This window comes from Hyperolius riggenbachi, chromosome 7 (assembly GCF_040937935.1).
Source record: "Hyperolius riggenbachi isolate aHypRig1 chromosome 7, aHypRig1.pri, whole genome shotgun sequence".
NCBI classification, from domain to species: Eukaryota; Metazoa; Chordata; class Amphibia; order Anura; family Hyperoliidae; genus Hyperolius; species Hyperolius riggenbachi.
This window is the reverse complement of record NC_090652.1, coordinates 36,267,641-36,288,241: the sequence shown is the minus strand read 5'-3', so window position 1 is coordinate 36,288,241 and position 20,601 is coordinate 36,267,641. Positions and strand designations below refer to the sequence as shown.

General features: G+C 48.8%; 1 protein-coding gene across 3 annotated transcripts in view; it reads right to left on the bottom strand.

Annotated features, from left to right (window-relative positions):
• Positions 1-739: 739 nt before the first annotated feature.
• Positions 740-20,601, bottom strand: part of LOC137524249 (interferon-induced very large GTPase 1-like) — a 281,929-nt gene continuing 262,067 nt past the window's right edge. For all 3 annotated transcript variants that reach the window (XM_068243882.1, XM_068243883.1, XM_068243884.1), the window contains 2 exons: positions 19,264-19,314; positions 740-1,838 (listed from right to left, as the gene is read on the bottom strand). In XM_068243882.1, coding sequence (XP_068099983.1) covers positions 1,561-1,838; positions 19,264-19,314 — 329 coding nt within the window. In that variant the 3' untranslated portion in view covers positions 740-1,560. The remainder of the gene's footprint in view (positions 1,839-19,263; positions 19,315-20,601) is intronic.

Genomic DNA, 20,601 nt, shown 5'->3' with positions numbered 1-20,601 from the left:
GGCATTAGTGTCTCAAGATCATCATAGTTATCCTCACAGTATTGGGCTAAGAAGCTGCGCTCAGTGGCTGATCAAAGTCTGGTTACTCTACTCTGTCCTGACAGCTTAGCAATCTTCGGGGTTCCCTTCCTGTGACATTGATTACTCTGCATCACGAACAACAATTTGTGTTCCAGGATGTATGGGCAAGGGGAAGGTAAGTCACCTAAGGCTCCCCCCCCCCCCCCCCTCTGTTTAAAACAAACCTGAAGTGAGAAATTCTCTTAAAGAGAACCCGAGGTGAGTTTAAAGAATGTTATCTGCATACAGAGGCTGGCTCTGCCTATACAGCCCAGCCTCTGTTGCTATCCCAAACCCCCCTAAGGTCCCCCTGCACTCTGCAATACCTCATAAATCACAGTGCTGTGAGGCTCTGTTTACATCTGTAGTGTCAGTCTCAGCTGCTCCCCCGCCTCCTGCATAGCTCCGGTCCCTGCCCCCGTCCCTTCCCTCCAATCAGCAGGGAGGGAAGGGTTGCAGGCGGGGACCGGAGTTCTGCAGGAGGCGGGGAGAGCAGCAGACTGACACTATAGAGATAAACACAGCCAGCTCTGACAAGCTGTTTGTCAGCAGCGTGGCTGTGATTTATGAGGGATTGCAGAGTACAGGGGGACCTTAGTGGGGTTTGGGATAGCAACAGAGGCTGGGCTGTATAGGCAGATCCAGCCTCTGTATGCAGATAATATTCTTCAAACCCACCTCGGGTTCTCTTTAAGGCTTGATACTTGCCTAAATTGGAGGGAAGTCTGTGGATGGTATAGAACCTTCACGTTCCTCTGTCATTCCATTGCTTTCAGCCGGTAAAGCTGTTTAACAAACAGCTCTTTGGAACTACTCATGTCCGCGGGTAGTACCGAGGACAAGTGGATCACTATCTATATTGACCAAAAACCTGATCTGCTTTGTCATTGACAACATGCCCAGTAGTGAGTAGACAAACCACATTGACTATGAAGATCATAGGGAGATACCTCCTCCACAACTCCTGATTGCGCACCAGAGCATTGATTGCCAATGACCCCTCACACCCTGGTCACTGCTTCTTCATCCATCTACCATCAGGCTGCAGGTTTTGGGCCACCTCCACCAGAGCTTCAAGGCATAGGAACTCTTTTCTTTCCCACAGTGGTAAACCTCTTGAACTCCCTCCTACTCCTCTAACTTTCTTGCCCCCCTGAGGGTGCGGCCACTGATCCAAGTAGACTGTCTAGTGAAAACACTGCTTTTGGAATGTATCTTGCTGTCACTGATGTATTTTCTTTTTTGTGATTTGTGTACTATCTGTATTCATGTGTCACTTCAGAGCTATGTAAGTTTCAAACCTAATTCCAGGCATGACCCAGTTGTGCTTGGCGAAGAAATGCTTTCCTGATTACAGTATTGCCACAACATCGGCCAAAGTTTGTCAGGTAACAGGCAGTTTGGTAGTACGTGGCTCTGCAGTGTGTTGAGGCAAGTCTGCAGATGGCAGAGTGGCTGTGGAAGATATCAAGCCTAGTTTTATATCTTGGTTACTGTTACTCAATTTCCACACTCGAGATCTACGATGAGAGGCGCATTGCTTTTCTGCATTGCCTGGTATAGCTTATCCTTGTCTGTGTTGCTCCACATTGGCACATATTCATACAGCTTCCTCATTTTCTTTTGATGAGGTTTCTTCTTGCAGATTGTGTCATACTGCTCCGTTTCCAGCAGTCCCAGTTCCAACAGATCATCTAGAATTGGCTCTACGTGAGACAGTCTTGCTATAAGAGCTGTTCTGTGTCTGTCCACAAAGTGCTGCGGAGCCAAGGATGCACCTGAAAGAACGTAAGCTTTAATATACTCTTACTTTACTCTTTATTATTATTACCGATTTATAGTGTTGTGCACTACGAGTAGCTACTTGTAATCAAAATTTAAATTGGCGCTGCCTGGGGGGATCAATTTCCCTATGCCGTTGCCTACAGCTCATGAGTTCCACCCGCTGTCCACGTAACTCCACTACTTCCTTCTTCAAACCCAGAAAGAGGTGGTAGTGGAGTTACGTGGACTGCAGGTGAAACTCATCGGCTATAGGCAACGGCATAGGTAAGTTAACCTCCCCCAGCGCTATCTTATTTCAATTTTGATTGTTAGTAGCTATGTACTCGTAGCTGCTTGCAGTGCACAACACTACTGATTTATACAGAACCAAGATATTGGCGTCAATTCACCAGAGAGGATTTACTAAGAGAAAAAAGGTAGGTAGTTTATCTCATGAGGTATTTTAACACTCTGGAGTCAATTCACCAGTGTGAGAGGACAGAGAGAAAAGTGTTCGATAGCAGGGGATACTGGAGAGATATGCATGAGGAAAGTGTGAAAAAGCAGAGAGTTAGGTAATCGGTATTAATGATTTACATGGGATACTTTTCCTCTTTGTAAGCTTGAAAGTGAAGCATTGTGGGTAGGAGGCAGAGTTTTACCACTACCTGACCAGAGTATTCCCGCCTTTTACTGCCGGATCATATCATAAATCATATCACGAGTCTGAACTTCTTCACCACCTCTGTCTCAGTAAAATTATCAAGAACTGTTCTCTCACGAAAAATACGAGGGGCGATTAAACAGACCCTCCTCCTGCGCCTTCGTCTCCTCATAATAGAAGCAAGCTCTAAGGCCTAGTGCACACCAGAGCGGTTTGGCTGCGTTTTGCGATCCGGCTGCGGATACGCTTGGGTAATGTATTTCAACGGGCTTGTGCACACCAGAGTGGGAGGCGTTTTGCAGAAACGCATACTCCCGGGCTGCTGCAGATTTTGGATTGCAGAGGCGTTTCTGCCTCAATGTTAAGTATAGGAAAAACACAAACCGCTCTGAAAAACGGCACTTCAGAGCGGTTTGCCAGGCGGTCTTTGTTACAGTAGCTGTTCAGTAACAGCTTTACTGTAACAATACATGAAATCTACTACACCAAAAACGCTTCACAAAACCGCAAAATGCTAGCTGAAACGCTACAGAAAAATAAGAAAAAGCGTTTCATAATCTGCTAGCATTTTGCGGATCTGCTAGCGGTTTTTGGTGTGCACCAGGCCTAACAGAGTAAGCTCAAAAGGCTCTATCTTCCACAGCAGCAGCTGCTGTGTGAAAACCACGATATCTCCAGGTTCATTCAGGGGATAAAGAGATGAAAAAATAACGAATGGCCACACCCCCTGTCTTCCCTGGTGAATTGTGATTTGGAGAAAAACTAACTACTAACTATCACCTATTTATCTCATACTTATCTCACATTTATCTCTTGCATTTCTCTCTGTCGATATTTTCCTCTATACTTCTGGAGAATTGCTATTTGGAGATATCACAGGAGGTAAATTACCTCCCAAGAGATAAATAGGTTGGTAACCTCTGGTGAATTGACGCCATTGTGTGGGGCTTAATAGATAATTTACAGAGAAGATAGTTCGATGAACAAGGGTATTATGGATCAGAACACAGTTTATACCACATCAGTGGGTCTGTCCGTGAATACAGCAATATCAGAGGGCCCTGCCCATAGAAGGTTACAATCTAAGGGCTCAAACCCACTAGCAGCCTTTTCTAAGCACTAGTGATTTGAAAAAGCTCTTGCTAAAGCAATGCTATGGGGGATTTTTATAAAATCTCATCGCTCAAGTGAGATAACATCCATAGCATTACATTAGCAAGAGCTGTTCAAATCACAAAGCACTCAAAAAAGTGCTCCTTGTGGGTTCCAGGCCTTAGGCTGGGATCACACTTGTCTGCGGGAAAATCTCTACCTAGAGATTGGGTCCCATTTGCTAAGGGTGACAGTTCTTGTGTACACACCTTTACATACTAATGTATCTGCAATTCAAGCTGAACTATTCCACTGTACTCATCCACCTCTCTTCTCAGTCCTGAACTGCTGCTCCTCTGTCAAATTATTCACTGGTTGCCAGGTAGTTGGAGTATCCATCTCAACGGCCTAACCCTACCCATTAAAGCACTCCTAAGGTGAGAGGAAGCAGTTGTATATGGAATGGGGCACGTCTGCTGCATATGGAAGTGGGAAGTAGTTGTATAAGGAATGTGGCACGTCTGCTGCACATAGAAGAGGGAAGTAGTTGTATATGGAATGGGGCACGTCTGCTACATATGGAAGTGGGAAGTAGTTGCAAATGGAATAGGGCAGGTCTGCTGGACATAGAAGAGGGAAGTAGTTGCATATGGAATAGGGCACGTCTGCTGCACTTAGGAGAGCAAAGAGTTGTATATGGAATGGGGAAGGTCTGCTGCACATGGTAGAGGGAAGTAGTTGTATAAGGAATGTGCAGATCTGCTTCACATGGAAGTGGAAAGTAGTATATGGAATGGGGCAGTTTTGCTGCACACAGAAGAGCGAAGTAGATGTATAAGGAATGGGGCAGGTCTCCTGCACATAGAAGGGGGAAGTAGTGTATGGAATGGAGCAGGTCTCCTGCACATAGAAGAGCAAAGTAGATGTTTAGGGAATGGAGCAGGTCTCCTGCACATAGAAGATCGAAGTAAATGTTTAGGGAATGGAGCAGGTCTCCTGCACATAGAAGAGCGAAGTAGATGTTTAGGGAATGGAGCAGGTCTCCTGCACATAGAAGAGCGAAGTAAATGTTTAGGGAATGGAGCAGGTCTCCTGCACATAGAAGAGCGAAGTAGATGTTTAGGGAATGGAGCAGGTCTCCTGCACATAGAAGAGCGAAGTAAATGTTTAGGGAATGGAGCAGGTCTCCTGCACATAGAAGAGCGAAGTAGATGTTTAGGGAATGGGGCAGGTCTCCTGCACATAGAATAGCAAAGTAGATGTTTAGGGAATGGGGCAGGTCTCCTGCACATAGAAGGGGGAAGTAGATGTTTAGGGCATGGAGCAGGTCTCCTGCACATGGAAGAGGGAAGTAGTTGTATAAGGAATGTGCAGGTCTGCTTCACATGGAAGTGGAAAGTAGTATATGGAATGGGGCAGTTTTGCTGCACACAGAAGAGCAAAGTAGATGTATAAGGAATGGGGCAGGTCTCCTGCACATAGAAGGGGGAAGTAGTGTATGGAATGGAGCAGGTCACCTGCACATAGAAGAGCGAAGTAAATGTTTAGGGAATGGAGCAGGTCTCCTGCACATAGAAGAGCGAAGTAAATGTTTAGGGAATGGAGCAGGTCTCCTGCACATAGAAGAGCGAAGTAAATGTTTAGGGAATGGGGCAGGTCTCCTGCACATAGAAGAGCGAAGTAGATGTTTAGGGAATGGGGCAGGTCTCCTGCACATAGAAGAGCGAAGTAAATGTTTAGGGAATGGGGCAGGTCTCCTGCACATAGAAGAGCAAAGTAGATGTTTAGGGAATGGGGCAGGTCTCCTGCACATAGAAGATCGAAGTAGATGTTTAGGGAATGGGGCAGGTCTCCTGCACATAGAAGAGCGAAGTAGATGTTTAGGGAATGGGGCAGGTCTCCTGCACATAGAAGAGCGAAGTAGATGTATAAGGAATGGGGCAGGTCTCCTGCACATACAGTAGAAGTGGGAAGTAGTGTATGGAATGGAGCAGGTCTCCTGCATATAGAAGAGCGAAGTAGATGTTTAGGGAATGGAGCAGGTCTCCTGCACATAGAAGAGCGAAGTAAATGTTTAGGGAATGGGGCAGGTCTCCTGCACATAGAAGAGCGAACTAGATGTTTAGGGAATGGGGCAGGTCTCCTGCAGATAGAAGAGCGAAGTAGATGTTTAGGGAATGGGGCAGGTCTCCTGCACATAGAAGAGCGAAGTAGATGTTTAGGGAATGGAGCAGGTCTGCTGCACATAGAAGAGCGAAGTAGATGTTTAGGCAATAGGGCAGGTCTCCTGCACATAGAAGAGCGAAGTAGATGTTTAGGGAATGGAGCAGGTCTCCTGCACATAGAAGAGCGAAGTAGATGTTTAGGGAATGGAGCAGGTCTCCTGCACATAGAAGAGCGAAGTAGATGTTTAGGGAATAGGGCAGGTCTCCTTCAGATAGAAGGGGGAAGTAGTGTATGGAATGGAGCAGGTCACCTGCACATAGAAGAGCGAAGTAAATGTTTAGGGAATGGAGCAGGTCTCCTGCACATAGAAGAGCGAAGTAAATGTTTAGGGAATGGAGCAGGTCTCCTGCACATAGAAGAGCGAAGTAAATGTTTAGGGAATGGGGCAGGTCTCCTGCACATAGAAGAGCAAAGTAGATGTTTAGGGAATGGGGCAGGTCTCCTGCACATAGAAGAGCGAAGTAAATGTTTAGGGAATGGGGCAGGTCTCCTGCACATAGAAGAGCAAAGTAGATGTTTAGGGAATGGGGCAGGTCTCCTGCACATAGAAGATCGAAGTAGATGTTTAGGGAATGGGGCAGGTCTCCTGCACATAGAAGAGCGAAGTAGATGTTTAGGGAATGGGGCAGGTCTCCTGCACATAGAAGAGCGAAGTAGATGTATAAGGAATGGGGCAGGTCTCCTGCACATACAGTAGAAGTGGGAAGTAGTGTATGGAATGGAGCAGGTCTCCTGCATATAGAAGAGCGAAGTAGATGTTTAGGGAATGGAGCAGGTCTCCTGCACATAGAAGAGCGAAGTAAATGTTTAGGGAATGGGGCAGGTCTCCTGCACATAGAAGAGCGAACTAGATGTTTAGGGAATGGGGCAGGTCTGCTGCACATAGAAGAGCGAAGTAGATGTTTAGGCAATAGGGCAGGTCTCCTGCACATAGAAGAGCGAAGTAGATGTTTAGGGAATGGAGCAGGTCTCCTGCACATAGAAGAGCGAAGTAGATGTTTAGGGAATAGGGCAGGTCTCCTTCAGATAGAAGAGTGAAGTAGATGTATAAGGAATGAGGCCGATCTGTGGCACATATGTTACGGCCAAAACCCGAAGTCTGGCCGGTCAAAACTAGAAGTGGCTGTCTCACTGTGGCCAATGTGCACAATGGATTGAAACCTGGTGGCTCCTTTTTCTCCCCCGGCTCTGGCTCCTCCCCCCGCCCCCTTCTATTGAGTTTTGGGCTTCTGGCAGCCGGAAACACGTGCGTGTTGTTGGGCAGGTCTGCTACATGTAGAAGAGGGAAGTAGTGGTGTACTGGGGGCATTGGGAAGCCTCCCCGTGGCGCTCCTGGATAGTGCTATTACAGCATGAACTAATTCCCGCAGGGTGACCGCTTTGCGGCATTGGTTTTTGACCCTGCATAAGTTGGCATGCGAAAGCGAATGCATATTTGCATGAGCATTGCCTCATGAATAGCCAATTAGGCCAAATTTGCTCAGCCAGTTATGTCAGGTGTTCACTTGGTGTTTAATGCACGCATTCAATTCTCTGTGCAGTGGTGTATGGAATGTGGCAGGTCTGCTGCACATGGAAGTGGGAAGTACTGTATGGAATGTGGCAGGTCTGCTGCACATGGAAGTGGGAAGTACTGTATGGAATGGAGCAGGTCTGCCGCACATGGAAGGGGGAAGTAGTGTATGGAATGTGGCAGGTCTGCCGCACATGGAAGTGGGAAGTACTGTATGGAATGGAGCAGGTCTGCCGCACATGGAAGGGGGAAGTAGTGTATGGAATGTGGCAGGTCTGCCGCACATGGAAGGGGGAAGTAGTGTATGGAATGTGGCAGGTCTGCCGCACATGGAAGGGGTAAGTAGTGTATGGAATGTGGCAGGTCTGCCGCACATGGAAGGGGGAAGTAGTGTATGGAATGTGGCAGGTCTGCCGCACATGGAAGGGGGAAGTAGTGTATGGAATGTGGCAGGTCTGCCGCACATGGAAGGGGGAAGTAGTGTATGGAATGTGGCAGGTCTGCCGCACATGGAAGTGGAAAGTAGTGTATGGAATGGGGCAGGTCTGCCGCACATGGAAGGGGGAAGTAGTGTATGGAATGTGGCAGGTCTGCCGCACATGGAAGGGGGAAGTAGTGTATGGAATGTGGCAGGTCTGCCGCACATGGAAGTGGAAAGTAGTGTATGGAATGGGGCAGGTCTGCTGCACATGGAAGTGGAAAGTAGTGTATGGAATGGGGCAGGTCTGCTGCACATGGAAGGGGGAAGTAGTGTATGGAATGTGGCAGGTCTGCCGCACATGGAAGTGGAAAGTAGTGTATGGAATGGGGCAGGTCTGCCGCACATGGAAGGGGGAAGTAGTGTATGGAATGTGGCAGGTCTGCCGCACATGGAAGTGGGAAGTACTGTATGGAATGGAGCAGGTCTGCTGCACATGGAAGGGGGAAGTAGTGTATGGAATGGGGCAGGTCTGCTGCACATGGAAGTGGAAAGTAGTGTATGGAATGGGGCAGGTCTGCCGCACATGGAAGGGGGAAGTAGTGTATGGAATGTGGCAGGTCTGCCGCACATGGAAGTGGGAAGTACTGTATGGAATGGAGCAGGTCTGCCGCACATGGAAGGGGGAAGTAGTGTATGGAATGTGGCAGGTCTGCTGCACATGGAAGGGGGAAGTAGTGTATGGAATGTGGCAGGTCTGCCGCACATGGAAGGGGGAAGTAGTGTATGGAATGTGGCAGGTCTGCCGCACATGGAAGGGGGAAGTAGTGTATGGAATGGGGCAGGTCTGCTGCACATGGAAGGGGGAAGTAGTGTATGGAATGTGGCAGGTCTGCCGCACATGGAAGTGGAAAGTAGTGTATGGAATGGGGCAGGTCTGCTGCACATGGAAGTGGGAAGTAGTGTATGGAATGGGGCAGGTCTGCTGCACATGGAAGGGGGAAGTAGTGTATGGAATGTGGCAGGTCTGCCGCACATAGAAGGGGGAAGTAGTGTATGGAATGTGGCAGGTCTGCCGCACATGGAAGGGGGAAGTAGTGTATGGAATGTGGCAGGTCTGCCGCACATGGAAGTGGAAAGTAGTGTATGGAATGGGGCAGGTCTGCTGCACATGGAAGTGGGAAGTAGTGTATGGAATGGGGCAGGTCTGCTGCACATGGAAGGGGGAAGTAGTGTATGGAATGTGGCAGGTCTGCCGCACATGGAAGTGGAAAGTAGTGTATGGAATGGGGCAGGTCTGCTGCACATGGAAGTGGGAAGTAGTGTATGGAATGGGGCAGGTCTGCCGCACATGGAAGTGGAAAGTAGTGTATGGAATGGGGCAGGTCTGCTGCACATGGAAGTGGGAAGTAGTGTATGGAATGGGGCAGGTCTGCTGCACATGGAAGGGGGAAGTAGTGTATGGAATGTGGCAGGTCTGCCGCACATGGAAGTGGAAAGTAGTGTATGGAATGGGGCAGGTCTGCTGCACATGGAAGTGGGAAGTAGTGTATGGAATGGGGCAGGTCTGCCGCACATGGAAGGGGGAAGTAGTGTATGGAATGTGGCAGGTCTGCCGCACATGGAAGGGGGAAGTAGTGTATGGAATGTGGCAGGTCTGCCGCACATGGAAGTGGAAAGTAGTGTATGGAATGGGGCAGGTCTGCTGCACATGGAAGGGGGAAGTAGTGTATGGAATGTGGCAGGTCTGCCGCACATGGAAGGGGGAAGTAGTGTATGGAATGTGGCAGGTCTGCCGCACATGGAAGTGGAAAGTAGTGTATGGAATGGGGCAGGTCTGCTGCACATGGAAGTGGGAAGTAGTGTATGGAATGTGGCAGGTCTGCCGCACATGGAAGGGGGAAGTAGTGTATGGAATGGGGCAGGTCTGCTGCACATGGAAGGGGGAAGTAGTGTATGGAATGTGGCAGGTCTGCCGCACATGGAAAGGGGAAGTAGTGTATGGAATGGGGCAGGTCTGCCGCACATGGAAGGGGGAAGTAGTGTATGGAATGTGGCAGGTCTGCCGCACATGGAAGTGGAAAGTAGTGTATGGAATGGGGCAGGTCTGCTGCACATGGAAGTGGGAAGTAGTGTATGGAATGGGGCAGGTCTGCTGCACATGGAAGGGGGAAGTAGTGTATGGAATGTGGCAGGTCTGCCGCACATGGAAGTGGAAAGTAGTGTATGGAATGGGGCAGGTCTGCTGCACATGGAAGTGGGAAGTAGTGTATGGAATGGGGCAGGTCTGCCGCACATGGAAGTGGAAAGTAGTGTATGGAATGGGGCAGATCTGCTGCACATGGAAGTGGGAAGTAGTGTATGGAATGGGGCAGGTCTGCTGCACATGGAAGTGGGAAGTACTGTATGGAATGGAGCAGGTCTGCCGCACATGGAAGGGGGAAGTAGTGTATGGAATGTGGCAGGTCTGCCGCACATGGAAGGGGGAAGTAGTGTATGGAATGTGGCAGGTCTGCCGCGCATAGAAGGGGGAAGTAGTGTATGGAATGTGGCAGGTCTGCCGCACATGGAAGGGGGAAGTAGTGTATGGAATGTGGCAGGTCTGCCGCACATGGAAGGGGGAAGTAGTGTATGGAATGGGGCAGGTCTGCCGCACATAGAAGGGGGGAGTAGTGTATGGAATGTGGCAGGTCTGCCGCACATGGAAGGGGGAAGTAGTGTATGGAATGGGGCAGGTCTGCCGCACATAGAAGGGGGAAGTAGCGTATGGAATGTGGCAGGTCTGCCGCACATGGAAGGGGGAAGTAGTGTATGGAATGTGGCAGGTCTGCCGCACATGGAAGGGGGAAGTAGTGTATGGAATGTGGCAGGTCTGCCGCACATGGAAGTGGAAAGTAGTGTATGGAATGGGGCAGGTCTGCCGCACATAGAAGGGGGAAGTAGTGTATGGAATGTGGCAGGTCTGCCGCACATGGAAGGGGGAAGTAGTGTATGGAATGGGGCAGGTCTGCCGCACATGGAAGGGGGAAGTAGTGTATGGAATGTGACAGGTCTGCCGCACATGGAAGTGGAAAGTAGTGTATGGAATGGGGCAGGTCTGCTGCACATGGAAGTGGGAAGTACTGTATGGAATGGAGCAGGTCTGCTGCACATGGAAGTGGGAAGTAGTGTATGGAATGTGGCAGGTCTGCTGCGCATGGAAGTGGGAAGTAGTGTATGGAATGGGGCAGGTCTGCCGCACATGGAAGTGGAAAGTAGTGTATGGAATGGGGCAGGTCTGCTGCACATGGAAGTGGGAAGTAGTGTATGGAATGGGGCAGGTCTGCTGCACATGGAAGGGGGAAGTAGTGTATGGAATGTGGCAGGTCTGCCGCACATGGAAGTGGAAAGTAGTGTATGGAATGGGGCAGGTCTGCTGCACATGGAAGTGGGAAGTAGTGTATGGAATGGGGCAGGTCTGCCGCACATGGAAGGGGGAAGTAGTGTATGGAATGTGGCAGGTCTGCCGCACATGGAAGGGGGAAGTAGTGTATGGAATGTGGCAGGTCTGCCGCACATGGAAGTGGAAAGTAGTGTATGGAATGGGGCAGGTCTGCTGCACATGGAAGGGGGAAGTAGTGTATGGAATGTGGCAGGTCTGCCGCACATGGAAGGGGGAAGTAGTGTATGGAATGTGGCAGGTCTGCCGCACATGGAAGTGGAAAGTAGTGTATGGAATGGGGCAGGTCTGCTGCACATGGAAGTGGGAAGTAGTGTATGGAATGTGGCAGGTCTGCCGCACATGGAAGGGGGAAGTAGTGTATGGAATGGGGCAGGTCTGCTGCACATGGAAGGGGGAAGTAGTGTATGGAATGTGGCAGGTCTGCCGCACATGGAAAGGGGAAGTAGTGTATGGAATGGGGCAGGTCTGCCGCACATGGAAGGGGGAAGTAGTGTATGGAATGTGGCAGGTCTGCCGCACATGGAAGTGGAAAGTAGTGTATGGAATGGGGCAGGTCTGCTGCACATGGAAGTGGGAAGTAGTGTATGGAATGGGGCAGGTCTGCTGCACATGGAAGGGGGAAGTAGTGTATGGAATGTGGCAGGTCTGCCGCACATGGAAGTGGAAAGTAGTGTATGGAATGGGGCAGGTCTGCTGCACATGGAAGTGGGAAGTAGTGTATGGAATGGGGCAGGTCTGCCGCACATGGAAGTGGAAAGTAGTGTATGGAATGGGGCAGGTCTGCTGCACATGGAAGTGGGAAGTAGTGTATGGAATGGGGCAGGTCTGCTGCACATGGAAGTGGGAAGTACTGTATGGAATGGAGCAGGTCTGCCGCACATGGAAGGGGGAAGTAGTGTATGGAATGTGGCAGGTCTGCCGCACATGGAAGGGGGAAGTAGTGTATGGAATGTGGCAGGTCTGCCGCGCATAGAAGGGGGAAGTAGTGTATGGAATGTGGCAGGTCTGCCGCACATGGAAGGGGGAAGTAGTGTATGGAATGTGGCAGGTCTGCCGCACATGGAAGGGGGAAGTAGTGTATGGAATGGGGCAGGTCTGCCGCACATAGAAGGGGGGAGTAGTGTATGGAATGTGGCAGGTCTGCCGCACATGGAAGGGGGAAGTAGTGTATGGAATGGGGCAGGTCTGCCGCACATAGAAGGGGGAAGTAGCGTATGGAATGTGGCAGGTCTGCCGCACATGGAAGGGGGAAGTAGTGTATGGAATGTGGCAGGTCTGCCGCACATGGAAGGGGGAAGTAGTGTATGGAATGTGGCAGGTCTGCCGCACATGGAAGTGGAAAGTAGTGTATGGAATGGGGCAGGTCTGCCGCACATAGAAGGGGGAAGTAGTGTATGGAATGTGGCAGGTCTGCCGCACATGGAAGGGGGAAGTAGTGTATGGAATGGGGCAGGTCTGCCGCACATGGAAGGGGGAAGTAGTGTATGGAATGTGACAGGTCTGCCGCACATGGAAGTGGAAAGTAGTGTATGGAATGGGGCAGGTCTGCTGCACATGGAAGTGGGAAGTACTGTATGGAATGGAGCAGGTCTGCTGCACATGGAAGTGGGAAGTAGTGTATGGAATGTGGCAGGTCTGCTGCGCATGGAAGTGGGAAGTAGTGTATGGAATGGGGCAGGTCTGCCGCACATGGAAGTGGAAAGTAGTGTATGGAATGGGGCAGGTCTGCTGCACATGGAAGTGGGAAGTAGTGTATGGAATGGGGCAGGTCTGCTGCACATGGAAGGGGGAAGTAGTGTATGGAATGTGGCAGGTCTGCCGCACATGGAAGTGGAAAGTAGTGTATGGAATGGGGCAGGTCTGCTGCACATGGAAGTGGGAAGTAGTGTATGGAATGGGGCAGGTCTGCCGCACATGGAAGGGGGAAGTAGTGTATGGAATGTGGCAGGTCTGCCGCACATGGAAGGGGGAAGTAGTGTATGGAATGTGGCAGGTCTGCCGCACATGGAAGTGGAAAGTAGTGTATGGAATGGGGCAGGTCTGCTGCACATGGAAGGGGGAAGTAGTGTATGGAATGTGGCAGGTCTGCCGCACATGGAAGGGGGAAGTAGTGTATGGAATGTGGCAGGTCTGCCGCACATGGAAGTGGAAAGTAGTGTATGGAATGGGGCAGGTCTGCTGCACATGGAAGTGGGAAGTAGTGTATGGAATGTGGCAGGTCTGCCGCACATGGAAGGGGGAAGTAGTGTATGGAATGGGGCAGGTCTGCTGCACATGGAAGGGGGAAGTAGTGTATGGAATGTGGCAGGTCTGCCGCACATGGAAAGGGGAAGTAGTGTATGGAATGGGGCAGGTCTGCCGCACATGGAAGGGGGAAGTAGTGTATGGAATGTGGCAGGTCTGCCGCACATGGAAGTGGAAAGTAGTGTATGGAATGGGGCAGGTCTGCTGCACATGGAAGTGGGAAGTAGTGTATGGAATGGGGCAGGTCTGCTGCACATGGAAGGGGGAAGTAGTGTATGGAATGTGGCAGGTCTGCCGCACATGGAAGTGGAAAGTAGTGTATGGAATGGGGCAGGTCTGCTGCACATGGAAGTGGGAAGTAGTGTATGGAACGGGGCAGGTCTGCCGCACATGGAAGTGGAAAGTAGTGTATGGAATGGGGCAGGTCTGCTGCACATGGAAGTGGGAAGTAGTGTATGGAATGGGGCAGGTCTGCTGCACATGGAAGTGGGAAGTACTGTATGGAATGGAGCAGGTCTGCCGCACATGGAAGGGGGAAGTAGTGTATGGAATGTGGCAGGTCTGCCGCACATGGAAGGGGGAAGTAGTGTATGGAATGTGGCAGGTCTGCCGCACATAGAAGGGGGAAGTAGTGTATGGAATGTGGCAGGTCTGCCGCACATGGAAGGGGGAAGTAGTGTATGGAATGTGGCAGGTCTGCCGCACATGGAAGGGGGAAGTAGTGTATGGAATGGGGCAGGTCTGCCGCACATAGAAGGGGGGAGTAGTGTATGGAATGTGGCAGGTCTGCCGCACATGGAAGGGGGAAGTAGTGTATGGAATGGGGCAGGTCTGCCGCACATAGAAGGGGGAAGTAGCGTATGGAATGTGGCAGGTCTGCCGCACATGGAAGGGGGAAGTAGTGTATGGAATGTGGCAGGTCTGCCGCACATGGAAGGGGGAAGTAGTGTATGGAATGTGGCAGGTCTGCCGCACATGGAAGTGGAAAGTAGTGTATGGAATGGGGCAGGTCTGCCGCACATAGAAGGGGGAAGTAGTGTATGGAATGTGGCAGGTCTGCCGCACATGGAAGGGGGAAGTAGTGTATGGAATGGGGCAGGTCTGCCGCACATGGAAGGGGGAAGTAGTGTATGGAATGTGACAGGTCTGCCGCACATGGAAGTGGAAAGTAGTGTATGGAATGGGGCAGGTCTGCTGCACATGGAAGTGGGAAGTACTGTATGGAATGGAGCAGGTCTGCTGCACATGGAAGTGGGAAGTAGTGTATGGAATGTGGCAGGTCTGCTGCGCATGGAAGTGGGAAGTAGTGTATGGAATGGGGCAGGTCTGCCGCACATGGAAGTGGAAAGTAGTGTATGGAATGGGGCAGGTCTGCTGCACATGGAAGTGGGAAGTAGTGTATGGAATGGGGCAGGTCTGCTGCACATGGAAGGGGGAAGTAGTGTATGGAATGTGGCAGGTCTGCCGCACATGGAAGTGGAAAGTAGTGTATGGAATGGGGCAGGTCTGCTGCACATGGAAGTGGGAAGTAGTGTATGGAATGGGGCAGGTCTGCCGCACATGGAAGGGGGAAGTAGTGTATGGAATGTGGCAGGTCTGCCGCACATGGAAGGGGGAAGTAGTGTATGGAATGTGGCAGGTCTGCCGCACATGGAAGTGGAAAGTAGTGTATGGAATGGGGCAGGTCTGCTGCACATGGAAGGGGGAAGTAGTGTATGGAATGTGGCAGGTCTGCCGCACATGGAAGGGGGAAGTAGTGTATGGAATGTGGCAGGTCTGCCGCACATGGAAGTGGAAAGTAGTGTATGGAATGGGGCAGGTCTGCTGCACATGGAAGTGGGAAGTAGTGTATGGAATGTGGCAGGTCTGCCGCACATGGAAGGGGGAAGTAGTGTATGGAATGGGGCAGGTCTGCTGCACATGGAAGGGGGAAGTAGTGTATGGAATGTGGCAGGTCTGCCGCACATGGAAAGGGGAAGTAGTGTATGGAATGGGGCAGGTCTGCCGCACATGGAAGGGGGAAGTAGTGTATGGAATGTGGCAGGTCTGCCGCACATGGAAGTGGAAAGTAGTGTATGGAATGGGGCAGGTCTGCTGCACATGGAAGTGGGAAGTAGTGTATGGAATGGGGCAGGTCTGCTGCACATGGAAGGGGGAAGTAGTGTATGGAATGTGGCAGGTCTGCCGCACATGGAAGTGGAAAGTAGTGTATGGAATGGGGCAGGTCTGCTGCACATGGAAGTGGGAAGTAGTGTATGGAATGGGGCAGGTCTGCCGCACATGGAAGTGGAAAGTAGTGTATGGAATGGGGCAGGTCTGCTGCACATGGAAGTGGGAAGTAGTGTATGGAATGGGGCAGGTCTGCTGCACATGGAAGTGGGAAGTACTGTATGGAATGGAGCAGGTCTGCCGCACATGGAAGGGGGAAGTAGTGTATGGAATGTGGCAGGTCTGCCGCACATGGAAGGGGGAAGTAGTGTATGGAATGTGGCAGGTCTGCCGCACATAGAAGGGGGAAGTAGTGTATGGAATGTGGCAGGTCTGCCGCACATGGAAGGGGGAAGTAGTGTATGGAATGTGGCAGGTCTGCCGCACATGGAAGGGGGAAGTAGTGTATGGAATGGGGCAGGTCTGCCGCACATAGAAGGGGGGAGTAGTGTATGGAATGTGGCAGGTCTGCCGCACATGGAAGGGGGAAGTAGTGTATGGAATGGGGCAGGTCTGCCGCACATAGAAGGGGGAAGTAGCGTATGGAATGTGGCAGGTCTGCCGCACATGGAAGGGGGAAGTAGTGTATGGAATGTGGCAGGTCTGCCGCACATGGAAGGGGGAAGTAGTGTATGGAATGTGGCAGGTCTGCCGCACATGGAAGTGGAAAGTAGTGTATGGAATGGGGCAGGTCTGCCGCACATAGAAGGGGGAAGTAGTGTATGGAATGTGGCAGGTCTGCCGCACATGGAAGGGGGAAGTAGTGTATGGAATGGGGCAGGTCTGCCGCACATGGAAGGGGGAAGTAGTGTATGGAATGTGACAGGTCTGCCGCACATGGAAGTGGAAAGTAGTGTATGGAATGGGGCAGGTCTGCTGCACATGGAAGTGGGAAGTACTGTATGGAATGGAGCAGGTCTGCTGCACATGGAAGTGGGAAGTAGTGTATGGAATGTGGCAGGTCTGCTGCGCATAGAAGGTGGGGTACTAAAGACAGATGGACTATGGTATGGTGGCATAGTGATTAGCAATCTCACCTTTGAGCGTTAGGTCCCTGGTTCAAATCTGGGCCAGTACATTATCTGCATTAAATTTGTATGTTCTCCTTGTGTATGTGTGGATTTTCCTTGGGTATTTCACTTGTATTCAACACGCCAAAAACAAACACCTAGGCAAGTGATCTGCAAACTTGGCTCTCCAGCTGTTAATTTCCCTGGCGGTGCATTTCTGTCTGGAATTATGAGTCAAAAGCGGTACATTTTTTTCTAGAATTTTCGGCCTCCAATTCTTAAGTCATAATGGCCTCGATTCATAAACAGCAGTGCGATAAAAAAATCTTGTCGGGAAAATACCGCACTCGGTATTTTCCCGGTCTGTGTGCTAATTCATAAAGATTTCCCCAGCTGCCCTTGGAGGTCGCTAAATTACCGCAGCCCATTGAGCGGTAGAGTAGAGCAGTGTCTCGATTCTCTCTTTGCCCTGCAGAAATGACTCATACAGACGGCTCTCTGGCTCTCTCCACTGATGACTCAAACAGACTTCGGATCTCTGCACTTTTGCATTCATCAGAGCTGTCAGAGCTGTCGGTAACTTGTTAATGCCTCACTAGAGGTGTCGGTAACTACCGCCAGGCTTACCGCTTGGTGAAGGCTTTATGAATTGACATTTGCTGACAATTTACTGACATGTGTTGTCGGTAACTACAGCCAAGTCGGTAATTTAGCTCCCTGGTCGGTAATGTCAGCTTTTCATGCGGTAACAGCCTTTATGAATTGACATTTTGCTAAGTGGTCGGTAAAGTCTGCTGTTTTCAGCATTACCGCATGAGGTAATGCTTTATGAATCGAGGCCATTTTACCAAAATATGACAGAATAAAAGCCTGGTAGACATTCTGCATATAAATAAGACTAGAACACAAATTTTGTGAATTAAGTTTATGAAGACCATTGCATATTTTGAAACTGTACAAATAAGAAAGTAGTCAAATTCAGGGCAGAGGTTGGTGCAGGTGGCAGGCAGAAAGCAGTCAAAATCATGGCAAAAATCGGTAACAGTATGGCAGAAGCACTTAGCTCAGAAGCAGTTGGGAACCAAATGGCTATATTGTTACCATCCTGTGCTTTCAAATAAGCTTTACTGCCATCTCTGCCATGGCATTTAAGTGACACAGGGGAGAGATCAAATTACAACTTGTGATTAGAGACAAATGAGGCTAAACTCTCTCTCTATATATATACATGTACATACTTGTACGTACATACATACACGTACGTACATACATACATGTATGTATGTACGTGTGTACACACACACACACACACACAGAACACACAGAACACACACACACACACACACAGAACACACACACACACACACACAGAACACACAGAACACACACACACACACACAGAAAACACACACACACACACACACACAGAACACACACACACACACACACACAGAACACACAGAACACACACACACACACACACAGAACACACACACACACACACACACAGAACACACACACACACACACACACAGAACACACACACACACACACACAGAACACACACACACACACAGAACACACACACACACACACAGAACACACACACAGAACACACACACACACACACACACACACACAGAACACACAGAACACACACACAGAACACACACAACACACACAACACACACACACAGAACACACACACACACAGAACACACACACACACAGAACACACACACACACAGAACACACACACACACACACACACACACACACACACTATATACATATATATATATATATATATATATATATATATATATATATATATATATATATATATATATACATACATACACCTGTATATACTAAAAAAACAACAACCATGCAGATCGCTTTTTTGTTTGCACTTCTTCAGCCTCGTGCGACTCTTCAGGGCCACTGTAGAATTTTGTCCCGCCCCGTGACGTCATGCCGCACCACTGCTCTGATTGGCCGCCGGGTCCCCGGAAGAAGAGTGGGGCTATGGGGATCCCGGCGGCCAGCAAAAGACCTGGAACAGGCTTGGGAGAGCCGGGGGAGATACTGGAGTCCCGCAGCACAGCAGCGATCGCGTGCGGGACTCCTAAAGAGCAGGGAATTCCCTAGCCCGACCTGAGCTCGGGCTTACCACTCGCAGCTCATCTCTCCCAGCCCGAGCTCAGGTCGGGCTTACCGCCAGGGAGGTTAAGGAACTACAAGTCCCACAATGCATTTGCCTTTATGAATCATGACTATCTGTTAGACTCCTGCAATGCATTGTGGGACTTGTAGTTCCTTAACAGCTGGAGGGCCAAGTTTGCAGATCACTGACCTAGGCTAATCGCTAAATGCATGAGAAACTTGTTGCCTGACCTTATTTTGTGCAATAAAACACTTAAAATACTCAATTGAGTTGCATTGACTCCTTTGTCACATATGGGAGAGGTAAGCCAACTACACCTCTCCTTTTTAAACATTTTATTTTATATTTATGGGTGCCTACATCCACCAAGTGTTATGTCTACAGGGGAAATACATTCACTTTGTGAAGTTATGAAATTGTGAAGATCCACTTTAAGTCCCTACGGGCCTCCTTACCTTCCTGAACTGTCAGCTGTAATGTTGATATTGTGATATCTTTTATGTCCCCTGGAACATAGTAAAAAACAGATATTTCACTGAATTAGAAGACAGGAGATAATAATTCTGGAGATATGCATCTTAAATATGATTATTTCCTAAAAAGAAGGCCATATGCACATTTACATTGATGGATCTGCTGAATTGCATCTGTTGAATATAACTGCCAATACTTGTTACAGTAAGTAGTTTTTTTTTAACAAAATAGTTACATAGTTATTTTGGTTGAAAAAAGACATACGTCCATCGAGTTCAACCAGTATAGTAATATTAATGAAACATTAACTACACTTAAAGTGGATCTAAACTCAAAACTTCCTCGCTGCTCTAAAAGATTATCCATAGCGTAAAACCTTTAAAGTAAACCGGAAGCGGAAAAAAAATTATGATACAATTAATTGTATGTGTAGAAATGAATAGAAAATTAACAGCAAAGAAAAGAGTCTCATTTTTATTTTCAGTTTTTTTTTTTTTAATAACATTGTATCATTCTGCCAAGTTAGCAGTTTATAAACCACACAATTTTTAAGGCTATAAAACAAAGCAGAAATAATTACCCTTTGAACTTTCCTGCAGTAAAACCTTATCTCAAACAGCCAAGAAACAGTAAGAGAGACAGCGTAAAGTGAACCAGAGTTGAAAATAAACGGATGAGATAAACAACTCCTAAAAAATGACTTATTAAGATATCCCATGGTTTTATTTTATATTTAAACATTTACAAAGTAGAATAAATGTTTTGTTGTCTCTACTCAGTGGCAGTCTATTAAGTGTCCCTAACTAAAAAACAAACAAACTATTGACCTTTTTCGATCTCCCCCTGCTCTCACAAGTTGTATTCTGCCAGGAAAACTTTTATGGCTGTACTTTGCTTATCAGTGATGTTTACTATATTTCTGACAAGGTACGGACAAAACAGAAGCTGTCACTTCCATGCCTAAAAATTAACTCTTTCAGGCAGCAAAATAAAACAAGTAAAACAGCCTAGTTATTAATTTATTTTGCACTGTACATACATGTTTATCTCATCATGTCAATTGTCACCTCGGGTACACTTTTTAAGTGCTTCAGAAAACAGGACTGTATTCGACCCAAGTTGGGTCGCACAGCTCAGAGAAACTCTTTTGCACAGATAACAACTGAACTGTTTTTAACTCTTCGTAGATTGGAAAACAAGACTTTTTTTCTTGGCTACTAATGTTCTGTTTTTTAACTGTACAATACAGCTATTATTTATCTCATAAGTTTAGTTTCGTTTTAGGTTTGCTTTAAAGTGAACCAGAGAGGAAGCACCCT